Genomic DNA, 11365 nt, shown 5'->3' with positions numbered 1-11365 from the left:
GGGCAACATAACCGCCTACACCCTCATCTTTTTTCTTTATTCTTATTATTCTTTAAAATTTTTGCAATGGTAATCTTTTAGTAACAGCTTTACTTTACTTTATTCTGTTATAGCTGTTAACCTTTCGATCAATACGATGTCCTTCGTTAGGTATTTGCTTTCTCCAATGTCTTCACATCATCCATCAGTGGGCGTCGGTGAAGAATTTCTGGAAGAAAAAACAGTACGAATCGATTGTTTCAAGCGTAAAATTCTTCCAAAGGATTGGCAACGATCTTTTAAATTGTGGCACATCTTGCTTCGAAAGCTACTTTTTTTTTACCAAAAATTCACATTTTCACCCATGGTCCTTCACCGAAGAAGGGACTTATTCTGATAAGTTCTAAAGAAATATCCTAAAAATAATAAAAATAAAATTTCTCCCTATCGATGCTAAAAGTTAGGTCCCAGAAAATCCAAGAATCATTTTTTATCCTTGTTTTGGGTAGCTGGGTCCTCAAAGTAATGAAATAGACAGAATATTTCATGCATAAGCAAATCTTCGTAAGCTCTTCCATGCGGAGGCGCCGGCAAAACCATCAAGCATGCTACGATTAGGGTAAGCTGTGGTTCCCAATTTCTCGAGTTGCTAGGGTATAATATTACTCTGTGCGTGTGTGTGTGCATAGACGTAAGGGTCCCAGTGTCGAAGAAATGCAACAATGGATGTTTGACAGGTGGCATTTCTTCTAACATTCCTCCTTTTTTCCCCTCAATGCGGCAATGAATAGAAAATTAGCAAAAGTGAGCGGACTCTTCTCTGTCTTCCATCACCATTACAGTTTTTCGTCTTCATTTCTTTTCTATCCTCGTCACTCTTGTACCTTTTTTAGTGCTGATAAAATGAGCAATAATTTTTAAAACCTTGAATAATTCCACAAAATCATATTCATCATACTCATATTTGTATAAGAGTCATGTTATGGGAGGTTTGCTGAATTTCTTTACATAAGGACTGTAACTCTTAAAATGAATAATAATAATAATATTAACTCCTAAAATGAATTTAAAAAATGTTAATCAGTAAACCGAAACCGTATCCTCCATGTTGAAAACCAGAAAAACTTCGCCCTTTTTTTTGTAATAATAGAAATAAAATTTTTTAAAATTTCATTCTCGATCCTTTCCTCTTTTTCCACTCAGATGCAACAAAAACTAAAAATGGAAAAATTCAAATGGATCAAAAATTATCCTAGTTTTTTAGTGTTTGCCTAGCGAGTAATAATTTATAAAATTGATCTCCAAAAGTTTTTTTTTTAAATTGTATCCACAAATCCCTTTCTCATATCTCTGTGACATCCATTGAAACAAACATGGGAGTCTTTTGTTTTCCATAAGTCATTTCTGCATTTCTACGATTTTTTCATTAATAAAATTTTTTAGAGTTCTATGAAAGTATTTATGCTCCCATTCGAGGTTGAACGAAAATTGCAACTCGTAAAATCCGATCCGAATTCAGCTCAAAATTTTTAAGGATTTCAACCTTTGTTGATGATGGAGCTGGTAATCATTCTCGTGGATCCAATGCGATCTAATCAGAATCTACGCTCTCTACATTTAAGTTCCAGTGCGAGAAAGAAAAAGAAAGAAGAGAAGAAAAAGAAGAGATATAATATAATAAGAATATAATACATAAGATCATAAGGAAAAAATTATAAGAAAATTAGGAAAAATTCGATGAAATTTCGAGAAAAAAAAAGAGCATTCGCTACAGGAGTTCTGCGACAGCTCGTTTTTTTTGTGTGGAAGAGAGCATCCACGAACAAATTGCTAAGTTATCCATGGTTCACGTCGTCCAGGTGACCCCAAATAGTTTTCTGTGTTCGAGCGCAGTAGCGTACGCCGTGGTGCGCTACGTCAATGTCAGTGATTTTCGTTGTTCGTTATTCACTGTATGCTCGCGATTAGGGACAACACAGTTCACGGACGACGAGTTGCGCACCACTTCGACAGCGTGTTATTCCCATAACAAACACGAATCGTTGTATAATAATGAGGATGATTTGTTTTTTCTATGTTTAGCGATGTATTTCATGTGATTTGACCGGATTTTGGACGAGATCACCACGGTCGACATTTGAACTCGTATGCAACAAAAAATTTTCTCTTCTATATCATTCTTTTTTTTTGGAAAAAAAATCATCACTTTATAAAATTTAAATCTTCTCTCTTTCAAATCCTCGAAAACACTTCCACACTCCCATATTTTTATTTCTTTTTTTTTTATTTTTTATTTATTCTATTCTTATTTCTTTATCTATATCGTAAACTTAATCCTAAGTACTTATTTTTTGATTTATTTGGTTTTTAAAAAATAACGGAAAAAAACAACAAAAACAAAAACAATCCTTATGAAGTGGAAATTTTGCGCAATTTTCTATTTGATCTTTGACACTTTGATATTTCTATTCAACAAAATTTGAGATTTTACGTAATTTCAAGTTTATTTTTTTTTATTTCTTAAATTTTAAATTTAATGTGATAGTCAGTTCATTTTTTTATTTAGTAAATTTGAAATTTTATCTAATTTTTTCTTATCAATTCCAGTATAAAATTACAACAGAAAAAAAAATTACCGCCACTTTTTTCCCCGTGGACAGTTTTTTTTCTGAATTTTTCCTCTCGTATTTTGTTCTTTATGTTTATTCCACATGATGCACGGATAGCTTAGAGCGGCACTTGCACTTTCACGCAGCAGAACATCATTCTCTAAGAATTATTAGCTGCATTGCTGAAAGACGCACCACATATATAATATCCCAGGAGAATTTCCGTAAGATGTCCTATTGACTTATGTCTTCGGGGGTTTTCTGCTCGTATTCTCTGTATGTTACCGTTTTTCCTTCTGAGTTGTTTATTTTTTCCCGAAGAGGTTCATTACGTGAGGAACACATCTAAAATGAAGTTTATGTAGAAATTGAAGTGTTTACTGGAAGATCCTAAGGAGTTGTGGAAAAAGAAGTGAAGAATTCAGAACGCGAAACAATATAACCAGATTTTTCTCCTTTCTCTTTTGCATAAAGAGAGAATTTAAAGTTAGGAAATAGGAAAAAGCTTTTTTAGGCTAATGTTTATTGTTTATCGCCTAAATTTTGTTATTCATATCGTAAACTTAATTCTAGTTACTTTTTCACAAGCTTACGCTGTCCTTATGTTACCAGGTGAACAAGCAACCATATTTTTTATATTTTATAATATATTATATTTATTGCCTCATATTTTTCATAAGAATGAGCGTACACTCTTGGTTTTTAAGAAATTGTAGAAGCCCATTGAGTCTTTTAAGATTCTATCGATTTTTTCTTTGAAACTGGAAAAAATGCCACTTTAGTCTCCATTCGGGCGGAAAAAACAAGCCTCCTAATCGTTCATTAAAAAAATGGAAGTGGAAAATGTTCTCAGGGAATGGAGGGAGCTGTGAAAATGGAGGGACGGTAGTGTGATTTGAATAAATGAACGGATTTCAAAAAAAAACTCTTCTTCTTTTGGAATGTAATCGATGAATTCCCGAAAAAAAGCAAATAGAGGGATGGAAACCAACCATTAGAGTGGGAGTTTTCAAGGCGTAAAGTCCCTGAGTTGAAAAAAAAACTTAAATTAGCATATTCTGCTCGGCTTAAATGATTTAAATGGTAAGGACTTAAAAGCACTAATTCATAAGCAATATCTCAGTGGTGTTCCTTATCAACTCCACTCAGAACTCATGGAAAATTAGAAATTTTTGTAAGGAATTCCTTTCGAGCTCATTTTTCCTGGAGGTGAAGTCGTTTGCAGGTATTAATCCTTGAAAGTGTAAGCCAGTGACTTTCCTTTATCCGTGGGTATTCTTGATTTTCTATTTTTATTATTTTCTTTCAAAATTTTTGTGAAATATATATTATTTATTTTCATTCCACCTGTGTTTTTCCTTCTTTCATATCACTTTATTCTAGCAAACCAGTCCACTGCGACCAAATTTACCGGCATACCACATTTACCGTAATCCCACGAGCTAATCCGATCGTGAAATGATTGTTGCATCGCCGATATTTGATCAATATTGGAAAGACTGCCGAATGATGGAAGGTCGACAAACGAAATGACACTCAAACGGAGGACGTGGAGTCTCTGACAATTATCCTCTTACATACGATATTTTCACTCACCTCACTCCACTGGTAGTGAACGTGAGCGAACTCACCTCATCTTATGCGGACATACTCGTTTTTCCTTCTCGTCTTTTCTGTTATTTCTCTACAATTTTTACTGGATAATATTTTCAAGAAATTTTTTCAATGAAAACAGCAGAAAATTGCTGCTAATAGATGGAACGTTCGACATTCGATAGATAGTGGGATTGTAGCCACTTGTAAGTGATGGCAGTAGGCACCGTTGAAACAAACTGGTTCTGTTTTTCTCCTGCCATCTTCCAGCGAACAGCGGTAGCAAGCTGTGTAAAACTGGGAAAAATCCTTAGAAATCCATTTTTCTCACTATATTCTAGTTTCTGATAAATTTTACAGAAATAAATCACGTAGCTTATTCACAAAATCTTGTACAAAATAATTCAAAAATTATACTTTTGAACTATATTTTATTACATAAGACTTTGTAGACCGTGAAAATTTTGTGGTACCAAAAATTTAAGCGCAGAACTTTTGTTTTTACACGGAAAGAATATGATTTTCTTTTTTTTATGGCGCACCATTGTTGTATTTGACTAAAAAGATTAATTAATAAATTTTCATAAAGTTATATATATATTTAAATCAAATTACATTACGTAGTTTAGTTACTTTTCATCAATTCTTGGTAAAAAAAAAAGACTAAAGTAAAATTTTGATAAATTTTGTGGAACTTTAAAATTATTACGTTGCTGTTAGAGATGCATACTAACTTTACAATACATAAAATAAGTTTGTAGTGGGAAATTTTTGGAAGATTTGTAAGTTATTCTGAATTTTTTCTGCGTTCGGAACCCATTGAAATAATTTTCATAAAGTAATGAGTGTGACTATTACGGAAAATTAGACCGTACCATGCCGTCTATGCGGATTTTTTGCATCCATCGCAATGTTCTCAGCACATCCGAAACTCTATGAGCTTTTTTTAGACCTAGAAAATCTACATTGTTTCCCCTTTAATGTAGTATTTCATTGTTTTCCTTGAGAACTATCAACACCTTTTCTGTGGTTTTTTTTTTGAAATTTTTGGATTTTTTGAAATGTCATTTTCTTCCAGTTATACGAGAGTTACTTACCTCCTACCTCTCTCACGGCTCCATGAAATATTCCTAGCAATCACGTCTTGCAGTATCCAGGGTTGCAGGCTACTATTTGTTTATTTCAATGAGACTATGACTTCTTAACTTATCTTTGAGCAAGAGAAAGAAAGTGAGAGGAAGACGGTGCGGTTGAACCGCAGTAACTCGTGGTGAACGCACGGTTTTCTTATTTTCTTACAGCTGAATGGTGTTTTCGTTTGGGGAAGTGGTAGGCTTTCTTTTATTAAAAAGTGCAAGCGCCAACGAACGGGAGAAGAATTCGAGAATTTGTGTCTCTGTGTCCGAAAGAGTGGTGTCCTTCCTCCACCCTCTTCCCTCACCAAAAAAGCGAGTAAGGACTAGATTCTTAAACAAGTAGTGAAGTTTTCGATGACTTAGTTTTCATTGTGGCGAGGAGCAATCCATTGTTCAATGCACTACATAAAAGTATGACAGATTATAGAAGAAAACACATAAAGAATCGTGTGTGTGTGTGTGTGTGTGTGTGTGAAGAACCAGTTCTTTTAACGCTTCATCACCTCTCATTTAGCCTCTGACAGAGGTATGTACACATTCGTAGTGAAAAAAATCCTAGTTTTCCCGATAGGAGACCTAAAAATAATAAAAAACGAGGAACATACGTACTTTTCTCCCCACTCACTTTTTTTTCTGCTTTCTCTCTATTAATGAGAAAACGTTCCTGTCCGTTTTCTTATTTTCTTCGCCTTTTTCTTGTTTATCAATTTTTTCCTCATATTCGAGTGTATAGGTGAGCACAATTGTTAAATAATTCAAATCCCACATGAAGATATCCTCTAGAAGTGAGGAAATCTGAGAAAAGTGATCAAAACAATATAAAATAAATAATTCATGGTCGACTTAGAATGTTTTTTTCCAAAGATCGAGAAAATTGAGCGATTTAGCCGTTTTCCTGTCCATTTTCCTCTTTTCGCTTTGTTGTTTCTACTACATATTTACTTATCACCATTAATTTTTCCTATCATAACTTTATTGCAATTTTTTCTATTATAAATTTTTTTCCTGTTATAGACATACTATTTCTATTTTGTATAAAGGAGAGAGATTTTGCTTAATAGTAAATGAAATTTCCACATCCACATTATCCAAGAATATATTTTGTGTTGATGCCTGGCATTATGTGCAGTTTTCGTGGATTTTCTGGATTCCTGCTGCTAATGGAGATTTTTCAGTGCTCTATGCGGTGATGTCTGCTCTACTCCTCGTAGTCCTGATCGCATCTGTCGTCGGAACTGCGACAACTGCATCCGAGGTTTGCTCTTCTGTATTATTTTACTTATTTATGAATTTTTTTAAATTGATTTTATCAGCACCACTTTTCCTTTCCTCCTGAATTTTGTGCTATTCCTCGTATTGACTCGTGGTGTGGCAACCTTCAATTTTTCTCATACTTTTGTGTCAATTTCACAGCTGTCGTTGAGTAAACATTCGACAACCACCACATTATTTGTCCTCATATTCGAATTTATGTCGATCACCACAGACGGACAGGGCAAAAAAGGACTAGTTTTGTGCGCACTGGATTTTTGAGTGATGTTTGCCATGAACCGTAGAGAGGTACGAAAAATGGGGACAACGATGAAAAAAAAAACGCTTGCCTAGTCAGAAATAATTTTTAAAGAACAAAAATTGTATGATATTGAGGGATTCTGCGAAGACTACTTGGATTGTATGAAACGTCTGGAAACCAAACAAAATGATTGTTTACTGACTGAGAGAAATGTACAGTAAGTTCAATTTTCTTATCGTCTTTTCATTTATTCATCCGAACTCTTTGATTTATTCCTTACTTTATCTGAATATCTAACTTATTCTTATCCAGTCCACTAATCCAGTTATTTGATAAGGGAATATTTATTGAATATTTATTAATATTAATATTTAAAGTAAAGTCATATTGAATCAGTATTATTATTATAATTATCAATATTTACTGAATATTTATTAGGTGATTATCTATTCATCCAGATGAACGGTCAATCCAATCATATTTTAATTTTTTTTATGTCACGTCAATTAAATATCGGATTTTCTTTTATTTTGGCTCGAATAAAATAAGGGTTTCCTTTCTTACTGCACCATTTGTGTGTATAAATAAATAAATAAATAAATAAATAACTTTATCCACTCGTCAACCTATCATTCATTCAGTTTCTAACTAGCTTCTATGAATTTATCATGGATGACACCATCCACTAATTTTCATTCCTCTTCTCCTCTATCTTTTTGTTCACTATCTCTTTGATTTATTTTTCTACACATGCACATTGATCCAGCTAATCGTATATTCTTTTCCTCATCGAAACTTCACACATTCATCCATCCATATTCATTCATTCTATTTATTAGTTCCGTTATTAATTCATACATTATTAAAATCAGAATGAGCACCTCCGACTCCTGCACACGACGAAAATGGGACGTAAAAATGGATTTAAACGGTCTTCATCTACGTAGAGCAGAATTGGCTAGGGATTGTGTTCAGAAAAATATCAAGGATGCTATTGTATCCGAGTCTACTCTTAACAAAGATCAGGTGAGTATCTTCTTTATTTTATACGAGGTCAAGGGATGGCTATGGCCCAGGCGGTAAGAGGCTTCGCTGTGCTTGCACGATCGATCAGAGGTTCGAATCCGCTCTAGCGGCAACTAAACCGCGCCTCCAAGGTCGGTAAATTGGTACCGCACATTTGTTTGGGAGGATAAAAATGAACGTGGTGGTGCATCGCAAGCGGATTGATTAATCCTAGACACTTTTTCCTTTATCCTCTACACGGCTGAAAAGTTATTCTGGGTATTCTAGGCAAAATTATTGCCTTTTTTTTTAGTAACTTTTTTTTTCTTAAAAAAACCCGTCTATCCGTCTATCTTATTTCCATCGGAAAATAAACAACATGTCGGAAAATACATTCTCAAAGAGTTTAGGGAAAACTAGAATAAAGGGGAGAGAAATTTACGCGCAAGAGAACCAAAGAAGTTAATATGCTAATCTCTGTCATGTTCCTAAAAAGAATAAGACCAGTTCTCGCCTACATTCACAAGGTCTATTTTTGAAGAATTCGCCCAAATTTTTGAATTTTTTCTTTAATTTATTTAATTTCCCTTTGAAATATTTATGTTCAGCTGCGAGCATGCCGCTCCGTACATTCGAAATTCTCATTCGTACCGGATAATCAAAGGAGGAAACGTTCTTCGACCATTAAACGGGGATCGAAAAAAGGAGATTCAAGGCAAAAGGTTTGTTTGAACATACAACTGCTTGTGTCTAAACACTAAAAGAAGAATATCATTTTGAAAAATTCCTGGAAAAACTCATATTCGCGAGGAAATGTTGTTTCATCTCTTAAAAATATTCTGATCATGCGGATTCGTTCAATCGCAGATGTGCTTTGATTTTTTCTTCTGGAAAAATTCATCATTTCCCGTGAATAGTAATGAGTCATCAAGGTGATTGAAATGCATTGAATCATTCAATATATTTGTCATCCGGAAATGAAAAGCATTTCCTGGATCATTTCGTTGATGAGTCGAACAATTTACCAATCTTTTCTCTTGCTGACTCAGAGCAGATTTTGAAATAGATTTTTTCGTTAGTAAACACTTTCTTAGGGGTATTTAGAAAGAATCGAAATTATGATCGTTTTGACTGTTAATACTGTTATTGTTAGCAAATTTCAAAAAAAAAATTTAGTAGTGTTAATGAGAAAAAAAAATTGCAAAATTTGACTTTGCTTTGGAGTAGACTCAAATAGTAATTTTTCAAATGCTTGGACGAAAGAACCAGTTAAGAGGCTATAATGACCTTAGGCAAGAGGTAGTGATCAGTAAAGTGCGTGTCGAACTTCGTAGATTGATGAAATTTTCGTCTTATAGATTATTCCTGAATTATTAGTGTATTTAACGATAGCACTAGGGTTGCTCTAAATGTGTATCGTAAATTATTACGACTCCCAGAACCGTTAGTATGCAGAAGTTTTTAGTTAGACTAGAGGAAATCGACTAAATTTGTTCGTGTTTCCGGATGAATGTGATGTGAATTGTAATAAGGTAACAAAAATACATCATTAGTAGGAAATCAACAATATTTTAGAGGGAAAAAGCTGCGTACCACTGGTTTTGTCTTTTTCTAGGATTTTCTACCAATTTCCAGACTCGTCAATGATTTGCGAAATTTATGAATTTTTTTGGATTTTCTAAATTATTATTTTTATTTTTTGTCAAAAATATGTTAAAGGGAAAAAGCGTCAACTACCGCTGGTTTTTTTTTTTTTTTTAGGATTTTCTACCAATTTCCAGACTCGTCAATTATTAGCGCAGTTTATGATTTTTTAGACTTCCTAAACTATTATTTTTATTTTTTTGTCAAAAATATGGTAAAGAGAAAAAGCGTCAACTACCGCTGGTTTTGTTTTTTCCAGGATTTTCTACCAATTTTCAGACTTGTCAACGATTTGCGAAATTTATGATTTTTTTAGATTTCCTAAACTATTATTTTTATTTTTTCTTTAGCTTTTCTTTTTCCGATATTGGAAGCGAAACTGTATCTTTGCTAAATATTGACCTGATCACTTTTTAGTGTTGTGTTTACGTTTAAAAAAAGTGCTGGAACAATTTTTTTTCAGGCACTTATCTGTCGAAAGGACACGAAAATATGGCACAAACAATGCTCGGAACTAGCCAAGTGTTGCCCATTGACCGAGGAGTAAGTACACTTAAGAATGAGGTTTAGAAGAAAAAAGAAAGAAAATCCCTGTGTACTTTTAAATCCACCAAATATACTACCTTTTTCAGTTGCAAAGTCAACACAAAGGAGATTATGGAACAAATTTTCGAGGAACGCCGTAAGCTACGCGATCTTAATGAGAACTGCCATAATTAGACAGAAAATATTTTCGATGCATCCAGTTGTTTTCCTTTATTTTTGACTAACGCTACATATATTACCGTATACATCCAGAAAATTACATTCCAAATTACGTTGCTCATCTATACGTATGCAACGGAAATCGGGAGCTTCTGAGAGATGTGCTTTCATGCTTGCTCATCGTACTTCGTTTCCTCGGACGTATGTATTTGAGTCGCATCCTTAGCTTAACGCGCTTCTCCTCGATATCAAAAATCATATTTTTTTTCAATTCGCTTTACCACATGTTTTTCAAAATTCGACATATTGTATGTGTTTCACTTGATAAAGACTGTTCTTAGATTGTATAATTGGATTTTTTTTTGCCGGGTGAAGCGCAGTGGTAAAAAGTCACAACTTCACCTTCACGGTCAATGGTTCGATGCCGCGCCAGGACAATTATCTCTCTTATCCAGACTTGTTCAGAACACAGCGGATAAGAACTCGGATCTGATACCATCATTCCTCCCGCTCAGTAACCTCTGTGATCCTGAAATAAAATCGAGAGCATAGGAGAATTTTGAAGAAACCGACCAATACCGAATATTTCATCACCTTGTTTTCTATAACGGGTTTTTGCAAATCTTTTTCCCGAATTTTTGGAAAAAATGTGGAAAATTTTCATTTTATTAGTACAAATCGAGGATCAACAGTGTAATTGTCATCATTATCCACAACATCTAGCCACTTAGCGGGGAATATCTCAATGCCCTTCTTCCAGAAAGAGAGTGTCTACGACGATAAAATGCGGTTGAGTACGTTTCTAAGGTTTCTGGAGGTCTTTGAAAGTTTCTTCGCCCAGATGCCGCTTTGGCTGGAACTTGGAACAAGTGATGGTCGGATGAGGAAAGATCTGTAGAGAGGATGGGACCTAGAGAGGATGGGACCTCTAGAAATTCCCCCGTGACATTTTCAGTGTGAGATCCTGCGATTTTCATGCAGTAGCGCTAGTTCAACTTCGTTTTGGGCGTTCCCCACACACTGCATCGGTCAAGTTCTGAGTTTTTTTTAATGTAGAGATTGGCGTCGATTGTCTGATTATCCTCCAGCAGCTCCTCAGAACAGAATATGAATTCCATGCGTATTTCAGAATACAAAAAAAGAGATCAAAAATGGCGAAAAAGATTTGCAGAGACCCAATT

The 11365-nt window shown here is 34.4% G+C and overlaps 1 protein-coding gene across 1 annotated transcript; it reads left to right on the top strand.

Annotated features, from left to right (window-relative positions):
• Positions 1-6506: 6506 nt before the first annotated feature.
• Positions 6507-10199, top strand: RB195_016856 (uncharacterized protein; the record flags this gene model as incomplete). Its single annotated transcript, XM_013449819.2, has 6 exons — positions 6507-6572; positions 6965-7047; positions 7703-7856; positions 8444-8557; positions 9943-10022; positions 10112-10199. 6 exons carry the CDS (start codon positions 6507-6509, stop codon positions 10197-10199), a joined length of 585 nt encoding a protein of 194 aa, XP_013305273.2.
• Positions 10200-11365: the final 1166 nt, after the last annotated feature.

The sequence above is a fragment of the Necator americanus genome, chromosome II (assembly GCF_031761385.1).
Source record: "Necator americanus strain Aroian chromosome II, whole genome shotgun sequence".
NCBI classification, from domain to species: Eukaryota; Metazoa; Nematoda; class Chromadorea; order Rhabditida; family Ancylostomatidae; genus Necator; species Necator americanus.
Note: the sequence above shows the minus strand (reverse complement) of the source record. Positions and strands in the feature narration are given on the sequence as shown.